This window comes from Bombus fervidus, chromosome 9 (assembly GCF_041682495.2).
Source record: "Bombus fervidus isolate BK054 chromosome 9, iyBomFerv1, whole genome shotgun sequence".
Lineage (NCBI taxonomy): Eukaryota > Metazoa > Arthropoda > Insecta > Hymenoptera > Apidae > Bombus > Bombus fervidus.
Window position 1 is genome coordinate 8,504,375 of NC_091525.1, and position 19,643 is coordinate 8,524,017.

General features: G+C 32.0%; 2 protein-coding genes and 1 long non-coding RNA gene across 7 annotated transcripts; 1 reads left to right on the forward strand and 2 right to left on the reverse strand.

The window, feature by feature from the left end:
• Nucleotides 1-42: 42 nt before the first annotated feature.
• On the reverse strand, nucleotides 43-6,209 carry Rap2l (Ras-associated protein 2-like). Of its 3 annotated transcripts, none has more exons than XM_072011170.1 (2): nucleotides 6,074-6,209; nucleotides 43-5,999 (listed from the first exon to the last, which is right to left on the reverse strand). In XM_072011170.1, the coding sequence occupies exon 2, from the start codon at nucleotides 5,468-5,470 to the stop codon at nucleotides 4,925-4,927; it is 546 nt and encodes a 181-aa protein (XP_071867271.1). In that variant the 5' UTR covers nucleotides 5,471-5,999; nucleotides 6,074-6,209; the 3' UTR covers nucleotides 43-4,924. The 3 variants fall into 3 exon arrangements, with proteins under 3 accessions (XP_071867271.1, XP_071867272.1, XP_071867273.1); XM_072011171.1 differs by having other exon boundaries at nucleotides 43-5,993; nucleotides 6,074-6,199; XM_072011172.1 differs by lacking the exon at nucleotides 6,074-6,209 and having other exon boundaries at nucleotides 43-5,602; nucleotides 5,743-5,977.
• LOC139991207 (phospholipid scramblase family member 5) lies at nucleotides 6,206-19,408 on the forward strand. 3 transcript variants are annotated; one of them, XM_072011157.1, is made up of 7 exons: nucleotides 6,206-6,347; nucleotides 9,666-9,971; nucleotides 13,671-13,769; nucleotides 13,880-14,097; nucleotides 16,194-16,349; nucleotides 16,456-16,617; nucleotides 16,696-19,408. In XM_072011157.1, the coding sequence occupies exons 2-7, from the start codon at nucleotides 9,740-9,742 to the stop codon at nucleotides 16,738-16,740; spliced, it is 912 nt and encodes a 303-aa protein (XP_071867258.1). In that variant the 5' UTR covers nucleotides 6,206-6,347; nucleotides 9,666-9,739; the 3' UTR covers nucleotides 16,741-19,408. The 3 variants fall into 3 exon arrangements, with proteins under 3 accessions (XP_071867258.1, XP_071867261.1, XP_071867259.1); XM_072011160.1 differs by lacking the exon at nucleotides 6,206-6,347 and adding an exon at nucleotides 6,920-7,108; XM_072011158.1 differs by lacking the exon at nucleotides 6,206-6,347 and adding an exon at nucleotides 9,257-9,413.
• Nucleotides 10,564-11,490, reverse strand: LOC139991223 (uncharacterized). The gene is made up of 2 exons (XR_011800761.1): nucleotides 11,326-11,490; nucleotides 10,564-10,946 (listed from the first exon to the last, which is right to left on the reverse strand). It is a non-coding gene; the product is annotated as an uncharacterized lncRNA (long non-coding RNA).
• Nucleotides 19,409-19,643: the final 235 nt, after the last annotated feature.

The following is a 19,643-nucleotide window of genomic DNA, read 5'->3' on the forward strand; positions in this document are numbered from 1 at the left end:
TTTACGTCCTAAAGGATTTTTTTATAATCAGTACTAAAGTAGTTGCTTGTTTTTATTCTATATTATATTTGTGCGATATTTCCAAAATGCCAGTACAATGGTTAGTAATAAAAAAATGTGAAAAAATTGCATACAAAGAAAAAATGTGCACCAGTATTGAGACAGGCAAAAATCAAGTGGGTAGCTTCCTCTGGATAGTCTCAATGCTTTCATGGAAAAAAATTTGGTCTGCAATATGAGACAAAATTGCTGTATCAGCCTATCGTCTTTGAAATTAAATTACGATTTCTATCTTTAATCTACAAATATTAGATCCATGCTACATTATTTAGACATTATTTATCAAAAAATTAATATTTAAAATAATTTCAATATAAAGAATCGACTTTTAATTAATTAGACAATAGGGTAGTACAGTCATGCCTTTCATAATAAAACCACTATTTTCTCCAAGTTAAGAACCATACATTTTTTCCATGTCATTGAGTTACAAGATTTCTATAGTGACTAGATTCTTATGTTGGTAATATAAATGGAATACAATACAAGGTTTGATAATTGAAAGTAGATTTTTGACAAATGAAAACGAAATCAAGAATGAGAATATTTTGTCACAAAAAAAGATACTCGTTTATTTTCACTCGCGTTTTCAAAAAAGGAAATACACGAGTGGTACATACTTTTATGTTTTACTTCTTTTTTTTTCTTTCGCCACTGGTAAAAAATAACGCATGTTTTCGTTTCGCCTATTTCTCCTGCTTCTTTTATCGATGCGATTAACAAACATCTCAGGTGGAGAAAGAAAGAAAAAAAAAGAATTCGAAATACCAGCGAGCAATTTTTGCGGATGGTGTCGTTTACAATCGAGTGGTCTCGAGTATCTGTTTCTTGTCTACCCAAGTGATATTATCGCTCGAACAGTATAGTTAATCCGATCAAAGAACAACGAACCAAAGAAAGACGGGCTAAAACAACAAAGAACATAACTATATCTCGCGAAGGTTGTTTGTCAATGAAATGCACATTTTTTTACTGTAAGCCATTCTCATTGTTGTCTTTTCCAATGTCAGATCAGTATTCCTTCAAATTTTTTTTTCCTTCATTAATATTAATATTATTATTAATTATTATTAATATTATTATTATATATAATTCGACGCTATAATATTTACAGATTCTTCACATTGTAAAAAATATAACGTATTTCGTACTCAATATCATACGCAGGTAGTACTGAAAGGCCGATATACATCTAAATCGTGGTGTTTCTCGAATTAATGTGACCCAGTTGCGTAACAAATCTGCATGTATACATATATATTGTATGTATATATATATATTTATATATTTATATTTATATCATTTATTTATTCATTCATTTATTTATATCTAATTATAAAATCGTATGCGAATCGTTTTTTTTATAGGTGGTGAATTCTTGTGCTTTCTCTTTGCCTAATCTTTTTCCTTCTTTCACTTTTGTTATAAAAGAAATAAAAAAAAAAGAAACGATAGATAATATTAAAAGATATTTGCTGGCCGAGAAACAAGGGAACGAAACGTACCTGGTCCTTGACACTTGATATGCTCACTCAGGCGAAGCTCGATTTTTTCTTTTTCTATTTCTTTTTTTTTCTAGTATTTTCTTAATGCTCGATAGCTTTCCAAGTAAGAGGACAGTTCTTTTATCAGTATTATTAGTAGTAGTACTTTATCATCTTTTTTTTGCATTTTTCGTTTTTTTGGGTTTCTCTTCATTTTTTTTCTCTCTCTCGTGTACAAAAGTTTTCAGTGCATTCTTTAGAAAAATATTCTTAAAACGCGATCCCACGCCGGAGAAACATGTGCGTGTACGTTCAGAAGCGATACAAATATAGAAACTTCTTTTTTCCTTTATTCCGTTTTTTTTTTTTTTTTTTTTTTTTTCGTGCATTTAGTGTGTATATAATGTACTTAGAAAGCTATCCCGCGGGCAGTCAATGAGCGTCCTTTACTTTTCCCCCACCCCCGTGTCCAACCCCACACTCTACCATTTTTCTTTCCTTTTTTCGTTCTTTCTTTTTTTATTATTCTCTTTGCCGATCTATGGTTTTCGCGAAGCACAAAAAACCCAGGAGGGCGAAAAAACGTAACGATAATAGAGCGAGAGCGATTACACGTTTCACAAAGAGGCCCTTTGATTCGCCGTTGAAAGGCTTCTATACGCGGTTATTATCGTCGCCTTTTAATAGAAAAACTGCGGTTATAATCTACGGGATCACAGCGAGACTATGAATTTTCCGAGTGATAAAATAGAGGATACGAATAATTATATCTGTGTTGCCACCTCCCGTTCCCCCCTCCCACTCACTTTCCCCCCTTTTTTCTTCCTTGCCTGTGTTTATATTATTTGAGTACAATAACGAAATATATTAAATGGCCGATTCGCTACGTCGGTATACGCTTCACCAATCTTAAACTGACGAAACGTATTAGCACCCTTCATTAGACGAATACGCGAGGCTACTTCGGATTCTCCCTCTATATGCTCTACTGTATATTCGAGTACTTAGTTCCCCTAATGCATATACATATATATATACATATATGATGTATAATGGTTTCTAAAGTATCAAATTATAAATACTAATATTTTGGAATGAGACTAAAATGTAAAGAATAACAAATAATCGTTTAAACTTATAATATATAATTATGTAACATGAAACGTATAATTAAACTTAACAAAAAAAACATAGAAATTTCCGAACCATGTATAATAGTTATTAATGCACAAAGTTAAATGCTTTGCGATGTTAGAAAGAAGAACATCTAGCCCCGCATATTCGCTACGAAACGACATTTCTAAAAGTGCACCGACAATTGGAGAGAACGAATTAAATGTACGATCGATAACTCTTCCCAAGAATTCTATATCGTTGGACTCATTTTTTTTTTTTTTTTTGTCCTCTCTAACTACCAATGATAGAAATACTGTACATCAGTTCGTTTGAAACTTTTCAGTTCGATATCGCGGCCCTTCGACACGTTCGAATACGGGAAGCGCTGTCGGTCGTGTACAATTCAACATTCGTAATCGATCCGAAAGACAGATAATTGAGACGAACAAGTAGATATTATACAAACTATAAATTCACATTTTCTTTTGTTTTTATAAAATCAGGATTTAATATCCTCCCATTAAAATTTGTAAAAAAGAAAGAAAGAGAAGATAATCAAATTGAACAACCCTCATTTTTTTTTATTAAGGTACGTTATGCAGCGATCACACGGAAATTAATGACTTCGATGGTGGCATTAAATAATAATGTATCGAGCTAATGTAATGACTGTTATGGTATAAAAGCGGTATTTAACATCGGATAATATGATTTTTTTTGATCACACGAGAAAAATTACACACGACCTACTACTACTTATAAGGGAGTCCATTGCTTCTTTTTTTTTTCTTTTTTGTTACATCTATCTGTTTACATTCACGAACTCAATGATAATCAGTTTCGAAAGGAGATTTTTTGTTCGTACAAAGCAATGGATATATTGATTATTATGAGTACCACATACGTATTTTGCAGTTGAAGGGATCAATGTACCAGCAAGCCTTTGTGAAAAAACACATTTCAAAGTCTCACCTCTCTCCTCTTGCTGGTTTCTTTTGTTTTAAATTGGCCATAAAATTTTTTGAAATTGTATAAAGATCTTGTATTTTTGTTTCTATCGTACACACTTTACCATGTAAATCCTATAATTATATTTACGATTGATGTTATGCACTACTGTCCTTCTGTAATATTACTGCAATTTTCTTTCCTCTTCTTTTCTTTCGTTCCTTTTCATTTCATGCTTCGATCAATTGAAGCACTGGGTGTTATGCTTTCAGTTTACATTCTGATCAAGGTAATTCTTATTGAAATAAGAATACGCACAATATCTGGTATACTATGGAATCTTTTTGATATTTATATTCTGGTCTTAAATATAAAATTCTATTTATTAGTGACCATTCTCAATACTCCATCATGTTCACCTCAATAAAATGTATTTCTAATATTGGAACTGTACAATCAATACCAGTACCATTAACGACACACCATCTATATAATTTACTGCAGCCTCTGACATTGAGCATAGGTAACATATCATTAATGGAAATCATTGCACAATGTATCTAAAACGATCTATCTTCTTTCAAATTCTTGACTGTACATTGTAAACAACATTTATTCTAATGTTTCCAATTCTTTTTACTATTTCAAATGGCTGACCATCACAGTGATTCCTTCAATATCTGCAAATAGTTTGAATGTTTTGTTAATCTAACCTGCGAGTAATAGAGGTTCATGGACTGGAACAAATACGCAACGGGTGTATCTTTTAGATTGAGCAGAAAGCTAGACGTATCGAGTTTGGTTTTGCTGTTAACAAGTAACAACTACTGCAGGGCAGTTCTGTTATCACCCTCGATGGTATCTGTGTCCTTTCCTATTCCATTTGCTATTCCCTTTCCTCATTCTTTCTCTCTCGAGTATTGGTCCTTTGCTGACGGAGTTACCTCTTTCATTGCCCACTTATATCTACTATTATATATTACAATAATATTACACATAATACTATTCATGTATATTAAAATATTTAACAGCCAGCCAAATAGCAGGCTACGATTTTCCAATAGAAAAAGAACCAAGAGAGACGGCATGAGTCTTTGACGTATTTTGAATTCACAAAAATCCAGGCATTACAATCATAATATTAGTCTTACAGATTGGCGAATTCACAGCACAAGCCCAACATTGAGCCTAAGAGAGAGAGCGTAGCCACTGGATGAATGAAATTTTCACCAAGTGTACTGCGATCCAGCCACTATATGCATTTCCTTTACCTAATATGGCTCAATTAGCCCACGGTTCAGGATTTTGATTAATTATTAGAGGATGCTGCAACAACAGTAGCTTTTCTTCTCTTTCTCGGGGCTGACGTTCATCTCGCGTACAATCTCCGCGAACACGTCGTTCACATTCGTGCGATGTTTTGCAGATGCTTCGACGAATGGGCAACCCCAGAGTTGCGCCAGAGCGTTACCCTCGGCGGTATCCACTTCGCGTTGATGCTCGAGATCAAGCTTGTTCGCGACGAGTAATACAGGTACCCTTTCGGTACCTTTAACGCGCGTTATCAATTCCTTCATCGCCTTGATATCTTGGAAAGTCTGATGATTCGTCAGACTATAAACTACGACGAATCCTTGGCCGTTCTTTATGTATAGATCGCGCATACTCGCGAACTGTTCGGTACCGGCGGTATCGAGGATCTCGAGTACACACGGCGAGTTGTCCACTTCGATTTCCTTCCGATAAAAGTCCTCGATCGTCGGATCGTACTTCTCCATAAAACATCCCGAAACAAATTGCACAGTAAGTGCACTCTTGCCTACCCCGCCCGAGCCGAGGACGACTACCTTGAACTCGCGCATCTCTTTGGCAGTTCGCCTCCGTCTCCTCCGTCTCCTCCTCCTCCTCGACGTGTCCAGGACCGAGAGGAAGGTTCTCTCTCTCTCGAGTACCTTTTAGCCGATTATCGTTGCACGTTTGTTCTTTCTCGAACACTACAAAAATTGACTGCCGCTATATTAACTCTGTCTTCTTCGTATCGTTGAGACGATCGCGTTAGAACTAGAACGATTCTTATTGCCGGACAAAGGCATTGATGATATTATTAAACGATGAATCGTGCACAAGATTTTACCGTGATCGAAACGTAGCCGTTCTTAAGGTCCGAAGAAGACATGACAGCACCCGTATTCACACTCTCTGTCACACACCGCAGTCCCCTGGCGACGTTCGCCTGGCCTGCCTCCTTCCTGTCTTTCCTCTACCCCTCACTTCTTCCCTAGATCTGACGTGCGTGACGCCATCTTATCACACTTGGATTTTCTTTTCGTACCTCCTGCGCCGAACATCGGACCACTGCCTGAACTGCCTCTATCCGCTTTCAACCTATAACTAGTTTACGTCTACTCAATATATATCTTTCCAAAACTTATCTCGTAAGGGACTGAAAAATTGTGCTTTAAGACCTGTTTCCAAATTTTCCGGCATGGCTCCTTTTTACTTGATCGCACTGTTCTACGATTGGTGAATACCGATCGGGTTGGAAAAGTCGTAACGAATCGGAGCGCTCGATGAGAGGACTGACTGTTCGCTCTTTCTTTGTGTATAATCGTACACTCGAGGAAAATAGTAAGAGAGGAATCACGGAAACTCCCTTTACCGGATGCAAGTGTCATTCTCTTATCTTCCAGACAGCACTATCCACGATCTCAAAAGCCACGAACTCCCAAGCATTCATCAGTGAGTTTTATTAATATCACAAATTATTCTGTAAAATTTTGTTTTTTGTTCATTTTTGGTTTTTAATAAATTTTATGGTAACAAAATATTTTGTTCTAAGATGAGAATTGGAATAATCGTTATTTATATTAACTTACAATCATAGTTATAGTAATACATATATATGTAATAAATTAAAAAGCAATCAAAGTTGTATTAAACGTACATATTTGTAAACAAAGATTGTACTAAGTTTTAATCCCCGTTACAATAAACACAAATAACAACAATAATAATAATTTGTATTAGCATAAATTTGATCGTTTATTAAAAGTCATTGGAATTGCATATTTCCGTCTATAGTGGTTAAATAAAGGTACAATGTTATACCAGGTTTGTTAAATGATTCATAGAACACGAACCACTTTTCGTTGATTTTTTGTTGATTATTTGCAATTTTAATTGCTTTTTTAGCAAAGTCAATCATATTGCATCATTGAGCAATAAAAAATAAACGTTGTCTATTCGTCTATATAAAGTTTCTCACTTACATGAAAACACCGCATAAATACGATATTCCTAAAATAGATCAATAAAAAAAAAAAACATCTAAAGAGATGTGCGTGACAAGAACATTCGATTTCTATTGAGCTTGTTGCTTCGTATGTTTTTATTGAGTATTTCCCTTTCTTTTGCATAGTGTTGAAAAAAAAAGAAAGACAGGGTTAGGGAGGGAGAAACAGAGAGAACAAGAAAAAGAAAGAGATAACGAGAAGCTACAAGTAAGTTCATGTTTCGTTTTCCATCGTTAAAGGGCGTAGCTAATACTTTTCTGAAAAACCGGAAGCGCATGTTGCTACCGTATCTTGCGGTTTACAGAGACCTCCCGTTTCTTTTGTATTGGTGTATCTCCATATAGATATACGTCATTCCTATAGTCAAGCACTAACGACCTTGTGGTATGCGAACGCAGACACATGTGAGACACGATGACATCATCCGATGAAAGTGTACATAACTGAACAATGCATCACTTTACGTAGTATTTGGTGACGAATGATGATAATTAGTTACTAAATGTTAATACTCATTAATCTTTTGAAACGTTCCATCCTTCTGCGTATTAGAAGAATTGTAGTTTAGTTAATTTTTAACTTCAGTACAAGAATTTTCATATCTTTTTTTTTTTAGGAATTATCTAATATCTAAATAAAAATAATATAATAATTTGAAAAAATAATTATACTGCAGTCATATTTTAATAATTTCAAATATATTATAGCTAGGTTTTATTTGTAAAATAATAAATTATACTTTATTAGAAATTCGTACAAATATATAATAATAAACGTTACACATTTTTATACAATATAAACATGCTACGAATGTCGGTGCTTGGATATATAATAAATAAATGGAATGTAAGCTAGAATTGATAATTGTACGAGCAAGCAAATGATTTATTTGGAAATATCATCGAATCAGCTATCGTTGAATATACAGAACAATGCACATGGTTCTTGAAACGCACGTGCACTTATCGCCACGCTTATCGATGATTTTCAGTGTCATTAATTGGAGCATCACCAAAATGTGGTTCGCTCCGATCGTGTAACGCTAATTCGTATAATTTGTCGTTCGTTCACCGTGAAAAGCGTAATCAGTGCGTGTTACGAGCGCGCGCATTGAAAAAAGATCGTACGAACGAAAAGTTATCGAGGTTGTTCGTAACAAACGAGGAAACCGTCGATTAGGTCTCATGAAATCTAATTCAAGGCTATTAAAAAGTAGTGCATTCAATGAGGTCGAAACTAGATTAAGGTGTTATTTTTCTTTTCAATTCGCACTACACTTTCCTGCCTATTTTGCTGCATGTTTATTTTACCAACTATTTTTCTTTTTTTTTTTCTTTTTTAAATTATATCGTGTTACATTATAATTTAATAAGACATAAGAACTCGTAAGAATTTTAATTTATCACATATTAAATATATTATAACCGTAAAAATGTATGTACATAACCTAAATAGAGCGAATAAAAGTGGAAATATAGAGTCCTTAGAAGAATATACAGTGTGTTTTATATATAATGATAAATAGCGGATGTTTGTGCGATTTTATATTTTTGTGAACCTGACTAAAGAAATGGAGTCTATATAAAAATTTGCTTCGTCCATTAAATGTCATAATATATATCCTACTTTGGATGTCTTGTACATTCTTGCATATATTATATGTATTTTGTAGTTTTTTGGAAATTTACAGAAATCTTGAAAATTAAATTTCCCAAAAATGCAAACATCCGCAGTCTAGTAATGAAGATACAAAATATAATCTTGGAAATTGTTAGAGACAATAATAAATTTTTTTTTGAGTAATCTTTCTACGATTTATTGGAATCTTTCATAGGATACTCGTAAGGATGTTAACAGCAGCACCTATGTGTTTGGCAAAATTGTATTTTTTGAACTGAGACACCAAAAAAGAATTTTGCTGTTACCCTCAATAATTCTTGAGATAACTATGAATCACTCAATATACAAAACAATGAAAACTTGATGAATAATGTTTAATTGATGTATGGATAATGATAATGAAAAGATAAAAACAACTGCTACTATCATGCAATTATATGCTAATTGAATTTGTAATAGTATAGTTTATACTATGATTGAATTGGTATCTGACCAGCAATATCCGTGTAATTTATCGATCATAGACATATCGAGAGACAAAGGATTGTTATCAATGAAAGAATGGAAATTTATCGGCTATAGTTCATACAGTTCATATCCTCCCATAAGTTACAACGACCTTTACGAGCGGACAATGACCTGACAATTTCAATAACATAAACAGTATTATACGATTAGAGTTTCGTCACCGCACGATCTTTTTCGTAACTACACTCAGTGCAACCGCTCTGTTGATAAGAAAGGTCGTTATACGAACAGCGTTACCGACTAAGGGATATACACAAACATAACCTAGATACCGAAATAAAAAGTAAACAAAGCGAAGAGAAATGCTTTGATTGTTACCTTTTTACATAGAATTATATCACTTAATGTTTGTATAATACATACAGTAAGTTCTTCACAAAATACACATGCAAATGCGTATTTTTGTATGCATGTAATAAGATGACTTACATACTAAGAATACCATATACATACATATGTTACTAAATTTTAAAAGAATTCGAATTGTATGTTTGCAGATTCTTTACTAAAATGATAAAATTAGATATTAAACTCGATTTTTTATTTAATTGATTTTAATTTTAATTTTAATTGATTTTTTATTAAGATTGATTTTTAATCATGATTTTCTTTTTAGTTTCAGGGAAGATAGGAGTTTAAGAAGTTTATCTTGTCGTGGATTTTAAGAAAGTAATTTATTTAAACAAAAAAATGAATTCGACTTCTTATTCTGCTCTACAACCATATCCGCCGACTATTGCTACTGCACCATCACCTGGTGCATTTTCAATACCTCAACCTGGAATACCACAACCTGGAATACCACAACCTGGGATAGCACCTGGGATAGCACCTGGGATACCACAACCTGCACCACCACCATATGGAATATCAATGCCAGGACCTGAAGCACCACAACCCGAGTTACCAATGATACCACAAGGTAAAATTATTTAGAATTTGTCTTGTCTTATTTAAAATTTATTTTTCTAGTTCTTGTATCTATAAATATGGTTACCTATTTGTAAATGTTTAACATATATTTGTATAGGTCTCCGTTATTTTACAAAAGTTTTCACTGCTCGAAAATTCCAAACGATTACTCGACATAATATAATTGTTGACGAGGTAGATATAAAATTCTTGATTAAAGTACCTTTGAGATATCCGCGTCTTATCAGATTCCGTCAAGATTATTTTTTACATAGAAAGTCCCCGATAAAAAATTTGTTGACACAAACCGTACTTATACTAATCAGAAATAGATTTCTTATATTAGATTAGGTTAATTCAAATATGTGAATTATCAGGAAATAATTAATACAGAAGTAAATTATAAAACTTTTTTAACTAACTATAAATACCTAAGCCTAGTGTCATATTCTTCGTACATTTGGATTACATATCATTTGAACAAATGCATAGAACAATAGAACAAAGTTATGAAATTTGTAATTAAAAGACTGTATATATAAATATTATAATTATTATCAAGCAAGAGGAATAAATCTGATCTATATTCATAAAATTAAATATACAATATATAAACGTTATATTATGTTTTAATTAAAGATTAACTTTAGAGTAGTACTATAAAATATAATCCTTTAATAACAATCCTGTAGCTTTTTAAATACTTCCAAAACTTCTTCACTATGTTCAGGTAGTAACTCGACTTTGAATTTATCACTCACTAATATTATCTGGCTACGTACATATAGTAAGAGAAGAGAGGCTTGTAAACGAAGCACGATACAGCCGCTGTTTGCCAAGTGACGATCAGTAAGTAGATAATAGTCGTCTTCGTTGATGGAAGCGTCACGTATGCAGGATAAGCGACATCCAGTTTCGTGTACTCGCTCGCACTGTTCTCTTATCGCTAGTAAATACTATTTGTGATCTCGATCGATTCCTAAATCTTTCTAAAAAAGGTACAACGTAAACCAATTAATATGGTTCATCTATAGATCGTGTGTGTCAGTTAATATTTAAATCTTTAAACTTTAAATCAGTTAATATTATTTGTGATCAACAAAAAAACGTATTATGTAAATACCGGTAGAGCAGTTAGTGTTAAATATTGACCAGTTACTAATTGTAAGTGTTATCAGTGATAAGCGTTTAATAAGAATCGTGAAAAATACAAATTTTCATTAGTGAAATGTTATTACAGTGATAATATAGTAGATAATTAATGACCAGAATTGATTTATAGTATCTGGTTATGGATGAATGTAAACATTTATATATAATTACGATCAGAGTTGCTATGTGACTATTGTAAGCACTTCGTATACTTAGTTTTCTATTATTGTACTTCTTTGGAAGCGCTATATCGTTGATATATGAAAACTCCATTTCTAATTAAATCGTAACACGATACTTTTATTTATCGTTAGACCGCGGATCATTATGCAAAATGTAAATTAATACTTAAGTTCAATTAAAGAAGCGAAACATACATAAACATATAGCACTCTCGAAATATAGCAACGAATATTTTACTTTGAATATTTCGTATATTTTTAGAATATTACATACTTTCCATATACTTAATTATACATATTTAATTTTCTCTGAAATGCACAAATATTTTCAATCTATTTATCGCTGACTTGCCACTTCTTTATGTCCTTCAAGCAGTTTCATTGAGAGATAGTCACTTAAAAATAAGATTATTACAAAAATGAATAAACTATTAATGATGGAATTAGTAATTGAAAATGTTAAAAATTAACATTTCTTTTGAACTCATTAATTCCTTACAATTATTTTTACTATAAACAATTTTCAATAAGATGTTGCGAAGGATTCTCAATGAAAGAAAAATTATTTTATCCGAACGAAATTTTCGAAATGATCTTTGATCTCGTGATGGTCGAATAGTAAAGTGGCAGTTATGTAGTATGGTTGTGTGTTAAAGTGATTCATGGCTAATTTATGGTATACAAAGATTAAAGAATATTCTGGCTAATTTATGAAACAACAAGTCGGAAATGTGTCGTCGGATTGACAATCTTCTACCGAAGAAGAAGGACTGGATAATTATGTTGCATAAAATTCCACTTCACGACACCATAAAGACCTTCAATTTTGCTGTTCCCTTGTCTAACGTGACACTTCTATTGTAATACTTTCTCAGAGTTCTGATACAATTAAAATTCCCAATCGTATTTTTTTTATAGGACAATGAAAAGGTTATTTAAAAAACTCAATTTATGATTGTATTTTTTTAGATAAAGATTTATGAATAATTCATGGAAGATAATAAAGAAACGTGGAAAAATAAATAGAGTATAGGGAAAAGATTGGGATTATTTTAAGATACTACATTAAACAGTTGGAAAAGTTTTAACTCAGGGGGGGAGCATTTATTGTTTTCTTTATCTGCAAAGATAACGTGAAAAAGCAAACCGTTCTAACTAAAACTATCTTAAGGAAGAAAGTACATAAGTTTTATCATTTTGCTGAGCAGGGGAAACGAGAAAATAGCTGACATTAGTGTATTGAGTGCTGCCAATGTTTCGGTATTCCATAACGCGGTTTCACGTATAAATTCGTGAAGTACATGCCCATTCTTTCAAACGTTTCAAAATATGGAAAAATAGAAAATTATTCGAAAATAGTATACACTGAGATATATGTAAACAATTTTTGCTGGTACTAATAAACAATCTTAAATGATTGTTTAGAATTCTAAAAAAAAATAAGAGTGGAAATTTTGTTTGTAAAATGCATTTTTTATTCATACAAACGCTCGTTAGAAAATGAGAAAGAGTTAAGGAATTATTATTAGAAAACAGTACATATTGTAATATCGATAAGAAATTTTTATTTTGATAAATTATGAAAAGCAAAAGGTGAAGATTTTGTTTGTGGAAAAAGTGTGTGAGTGATGGAGTCGGAATATCTTGAAACTTCCTGGAAGGGAAAGATACAACAGATCCGAAGACGGCTCCGTGCTTTGGTCAGAAACACGTTAAAGAGATATAGATCAAAGAAGAAGGGCTATACCAGATTCCTTACGGATGAGGAAAAGAGGTGATTCTATTACACGCTTGGCTGCTGATTAAATAGCCTGAAATTAAATTTATGCAGGTCCTTCAACCGATAAAAATAAATTTGAAAATTTGACGGTTACAGATCGACTGAGACTAACGATCATTTTGTTTTTAAATTAAAATTGGAATTTAAATTAACCCTGCCACAGTCTTCGGATTTTTACGTCGCTTTCTTGTTCTCGTCTAAAGAAATAGGAAATTAGTATTTTAGTCTTTATATTTTTTATAAATATCTTTTATAATCAATATTTTCTATAAATACTTCGCTTAGGTATTTTTTATAACTATTACTTTTTATAAATATTGTTGTGGAGAACTTTATCGTAAAAGTGAAACAAGAAATTATATAATATATTTATTTCTTGTTATAATAAATATAAATATAATGTATTTATATTCTCCTCAAACTTAAGAATTTTTTAACGATTAAAAAAAAGGACAATTGGATCGAAAATGATTCGAAGGATGTATAGCTAAATTGGATTAAATCAATTTTTTGAAATATATAAAAAAATGGCCTATAATTAGAAGAAAACATAAAAAAAGAGGTAACTTAAATTTTAATAAATCTTTGATTTTAGGTGGCTGGTCACCGCAGAATACGACTTGTCCACCCGGCTTGGAATACCTTATAGTCCTTGATCGTCTGTACATACAGCAACGACTTGAATTATTGGAAGGTTAGTGTCGTATCATTCGAAACACAACGTGCTATATCCCTCTACTAAACAATATAAATGTACAGTTGCAATAATTGTAATTTGTCAATGAACCAATTAAATAATTACAGTTGTCGTTGGATGGGAGACTGAGAACAAATACCTTGTAACGAATGTTAATGGTCAGCCATTGTTTTATATCATGGAAGAGTCAAATATATGCGCGCGTCTATGTCTGGGTACTCTACGTAGTTGTGAATTACATGTGGGCGACACCAATCACAGGGAAGTCCTACGTATGGTTCGACCCTGCAGGTGTTCAGGTTGCTGTTGCTTTTGTTGCATGCAGGTATTTCATCCTTTAATATCAATCTGAGAATACGATCGAATACGTACAATCAGTAATCATACGGATAAATAGAATAGAAAATTTGTACTTGTATACGTATCTATATGGTGATATGATTGGCAGGCAGAGTATTATTAAATTTTGATCAAAACAGGATATGCTAATATATTCTACATTATTTTGTTTTTGTCTTTGGTTCCAATAATGCAATCCAATTCCATTTCTTTCTCATTCTTTTATTTGAGGTGTTAATATTATATCTAAAATTTGATACCTGATCTTAAATAACTTTAAGTATTATAAATACTTCTCTGCAAAACTAATAATTCTGACTGATACTCCTTCAGTCGCCTGCTGGAAATATACAGAATTTTTTCTTTTTTTTTATTTATTTATTTGAATTTTTACAATTTGTCCAGAAGGACATTTGGTAAAATATTATATCTTAGTGAATAAAAAAATAAAAATATAGCATGTGGGTGGCTATCCCCAGCGGGGTACCATCATCGTGTTTGTTAGGTTATATCCTTTGTGAGGTCTATTGGGTGTTTCCTTTTTAGTCTTCTTTCTATGTTTGTTGTGTATATACAGAATGTCCCAGCTTTTCCGGCCATACGTTGTCAGTATATTCTAAAAATCAGAATAAGCAAAGAATGTGAAAGTATGAATAGACAACAAATATCTACATCTACATATTTATTATTTAAATGTTTAGCAGGAATTCATATTAAACAATTCTATCTTAATGCTACCATATGTAATGCAGAATATATTCATTCCATATATGTTTCATTGAAATAATACATCGTGACAATATATTATACAAGTTCCGTCACGTAGTTAGCAAATCAGTTAACGAAGGACACATCTGGCACCTGCGTTACTGTAATTTATAGCGGCCAATAGATACGGTTTGCAAAACGTACGCCTGAATTTCTTCTCCAACATGCTGTGTACACAACGCGCGAACTTTCTTCGCACGTGTGCACCATCTGTGACGATTACCTTCGACGAGAAGTTATTCGACACATTAGAAAAGCCGGTCACGATCGATACTCTTTGACCAATACCGCTCGTCAAAGCCGCTTTTGGATACGTTGTTTCGGTCTCTAGTGAAGAACCTCACTCACTTGATCCTCATACAAGAGATTGCTGTAAATAGAACCCTTTAATACAAATACTCCTCGAACGCACAGTCGTTACACAAGGAAGTCGTACGGATAACTTATAATACACAATAACAGGGGTTCAAACATCTGTCACTTCATCCATTCTGATTTATAAGGAAAAATATTTTTATATTAACACATTGCACTGACAACCAAATTTTGTATATTTTACCTTGCTGCGATAGAGTAAAATATACTAAACCGGAATATTTAATTTTTGCAAAATATTAGTATATTGTATTTGCGCATTTTTTTTCTGGCAATGTTATGTAAGTCATTTACATTGTTGGAAATTTGTTAGTCCATGAAATTTATCTTATTCCAATCATTTAAAAAATCTGGTAACGTGCACCTATGACCATGGCTGTCAACGTGTCGAAACATACTAATTTTGTGATATTTTTGTATATTTTCAAAATAGCTATTTGTAAATTTGAAAGAACCAATGTTTTGCATATAACGAGCATAACGTGGTTAATTGTAATACTTTATTTTTAAATTATTCTATTAGTTATCATGAATGTTATTTTCTAGCTTTCATTTATGATTAAAAAGAAACACGTTTGAATTATGCATAGAGAAAGCATGCCATGCCGATTTCTGTGCATCTATCTTGCGCAACCTTGTAAAAGATAGAGATAGTTAACATGCTGACCAAACCTTTTTTCACATTCTTTATACTCATGAATTCTTTGATTCAGATTTATTAATAGCGACGTATGAATATTTAGCAGAAAGATATTGGACGTACTTAAATATTAAAACTAGAATCAGATTTATTCCCTTCCTTCAATTATTCCTAATAGTTGTTTCGAATTTCGAAATTACCGCCATTTTTTTTCCTTGCACGATAAGAGGTTATATATTTAAATATAAACTCAAATTTAATTTAATTTAATTTGCATTTGAATTTGAATTTATTTTCAGATGCTAGAGGTGTATTCTGGAGACATGCTTCTCGGTTCTGTAACAGAAAATTGCCATATTTTTAGGCCTTCGTTTTCTATTCGCGATGCATCTGGGAAAACAGTTCTAAGGATTAAGGGACCATGTTTTAAATGCTGCGGGAACGTGACATATAAGGTAGAATATTAATTGTAATATATATTAATTGTAATAATAGTTAAAGAACATCATTTTAAAGATTATTTAACTAGTATTTACATAACTCTTTTCTCCTTTCCCTCAGATAAAGTCTGCCGATGGAGTACATAGAGTTGGAGAAATTAAAAAAAAATGGAGTGGTTTTACTACAGAAGTTTTTACAGATGCTGATAATTTCAGCCTACGTTTTCCTGTGGATTTAGATGTTAAAATTAAAGCTGTTTTACTCGGTGCCTGTATTCTCATCGTAAGTTATCATATAGATAGATTTGTACATATACTAATATTAATAAATTTATCGATTTTACAAATATTTATGTTTTAGGATTTCATGTATTTCGAACGAAGCGCCAAAAGGAGCTCTGTATAGAATTCGTAAAATGCTTAAAGGAATCCTATTTACTGATCTGAAATATAGTATAGTTTATTGTTGTGCTCTATTATAATATAAGGTAAACGGTTTGCAGTGAAGAATCACTGATGTTGAAAGTTTTCAACTTTGCCTAAACTTTCTAAGCTTAAAATTCGTCATATTTTTTATATCAAATTATTAATGAATACGAGTAATATTGTTAACAAATTTGATGTACAACAAGTGCTATTAAGCTATCAGCACCATTACTATTTTTGTATTCAATTTTGGAACGAATTTATGTGTATATATATTGCTCATCTTCCTATAAAGATATGTTCAGAAGTTTTCGAACAAATACGTTTTACGACTTTTGTTACAAGATTTCTGCAATATTTCTAGTGTTATGAACACGAATTATTAGGTTATAAGTTTTTAATTTGCTTTAATGCAAATATATGTATACAGTATGTATATTATACAGGGTATTTTTGAAATTATGATATAACCAGAAAGGAGGTGATTCCTCATGTAAAAGTTGAAAATATAGAATGAAATTTGTTCATATCTGTCTATTCCACTCAATCTAGTTAATTGCCGTTACTTTTGTTCATTTTTATGAATATTAATCAGGATTTGTTATAATTGTAACTAATATAGTTACTTTTAATGACTTATTTATTTCAATAATTTATAAATTATTGAAAATGTCTTTGTATCACAGATAGATACTATGTACTTGCTTGACGAATTAAAGAAGCATGAACTGATAATAATGTGTTAATTCCTATATTTTACATTTCATATTTTTGGTTAAATAAACCTGTATTAATGAATATTCAAACTCGATTTCCTCGAAGACGAAGCTCTATACGAAAATATTTTATTTATTCATTATCATATTATCTATTACCATATTTTCGATTTACTTCTACATAAGGAATCACCTGCTTTCTGTTTATACTACTATTTCGGAAACGCTGTATATACATAAGTTTTTATAATTGCGGGTTATATATACTCTTTTTATATTTTTGTGCATTTGTTGAAGGGCATTAAATATTTGAACTGCCTGAATATTTGTGAGATAATTTTAATTACTCATTATAAATAATATTAATTTTTTTCGATAAAAGACTTAATTCTGTTGTATGATTAAAAGATCTCCTTATTGTCATGTAAAAATATCAAAAGGAATCAAGTTAAATAAAGAAGGAGAATTATTGCGTATGTTCTTTATTCGTGTTTTAAATTCACATCTTCATACATCTGATAGTGGAGCTGTTACCGCCTCAGCTGCAGCACATAGTATGCTATATTCGTCGCAGATGTTCTTGGTTTTAGTAAAAAATGAGAATGGAAAAACAATATGTGTGTAACATCCTTTCCTACACACGTTAGAAAACGGCCACCAAGATGCTGCAGATATTGCACTCGTTGCGTTTTTTTTAACACATCAAGGACCGGATTCACGCGCTAAATTTAGGTTTCAAAATGGAGACTTGACACTTTGTCATATCTTCCAGTTTTTGAACGCTCGAGAATCTTCTCTTATTATTTTCCGCAATTTTTATAAAAAAAGAGATAATAAAATTTATACACACACTAAACTGTCGCAATGATTGAGCGTAAATTCTTCCACTTTTGGAGAAAGATGAGATAATATTACTTTTAAAACATAAAAGGTTATTAAAGCCAATACTTTCAGAAGAGTTTTGAGAGTTCTCAAAGCGGCGGCAGTTCAGATGTAGAATTATATAATTAAATCCAGATATTGTAATACTCTCGACAAAATGTTTCTTGCCTTTTTTCCATCCATACAAATTCGTCTTTTATATTGATATCAAACGACGCGATTTATTTCGTCGAAAATAGAGTCAAAAAGGATCGATTTCTCGTATGGAACACCGTACAAAAATCCAGGGCGTCCTCAACGTGTTAAGCAAAAGGTCTCACGACCCATTCGTAGTTTTCGACCAATATAAACGTCATACATAACGATATATTTCGTTTTTTTCCTCGTCATTAATCATTATTACAAATATTGAATTATTTCCATCGCGAGACAACATGGTGCAGATACAACGATACTTCCGGTTCATAGTGGTAGAAAGAGAAAAGCAAAAGGTTCGAGGCAAAACGAAGAAAGAAATGATAGAGAAAATGAAAGAATACTGCGTGTATTTTTTCTACATGCTGGATATTACATGTCTTTAGAAAAAAAAAGAAAGAAGAAAACAGGGTGAAATAAAATTAAAATACTGTTAAAGATATAATATAATGCGTATTATATAGAACTTATAATACAAGCTTTTTCTTCTCTTTTCCATTTTCTTTTTGTTCGTACGGATTGATACAAAGGAACTTGAGTCAACGTAAGAGGCAATAATAATATAATAATAATAATAATATAACGGTAATAATATTAATTAATAATAATAATAATAGTAATCATATCGCGTGTGTAAAGAGGGAGGTGGAGACCGTAGAGACGCGCAAAAGTTCACCGTTCACGACAATTCTAGATAATTTTTCAAAAATTTAGGATATTTAAGATCCGATCCTTAGATTTCGACTAGGCTAGCTAGAGTTTTCTAAGATCAATTTTTATCGCGAACGGCGCTTACATCGTCTCTGTTTGGAACTCTAAGAACGCGCTTTATAGCTGCGTGAAGAGATCTTAGCACATCGAGGACCAAAACCATATTATACCACCATTATTATACCACGTGACAAAAAGCGTGGATCAGAAATCCCAGAAATGCCCCATTGTCTTTTAGAAATTGTTCTCTTTTTTTTAGGATATCGTCCTTTTATTCTTTAATTTCCTTCCTCACGTTTGAAAACGTGAACAAACTATAATACATTTTTATCACGTTACAAACTCTTCGAAAATTTCTTTTCGAATTCCTCTTCGATAT

Bases quoted from the DNA above. Each gene is read 5' to 3' on its own strand.
- Rap2l (XM_072011170.1), bottom strand. From the start codon at position 5,470: ATGCGCGAGTTCAAGGTAGTCGTCCTCGGCTCGGGCGGGGTAGGCAAG.
- LOC139991207 (XM_072011157.1), top strand. From the start codon at position 9,740: ATGAATTCGACTTCTTATTCTGCTCTACAACCATATCCGCCGACTATT. The intron at 9,972-13,670 runs GTAAAATTATTT...CTTTGATTTTAG, and splicing joins GTTACCAATGATACCACAAG to GTGGCTGGTCACCGCAGAAT. The intron at 16,618-16,695 runs GTAAGTTATCAT...TTTATGTTTTAG, and splicing joins TCGGTGCCTGTATTCTCATC to GATTTCATGTATTTCGAACG.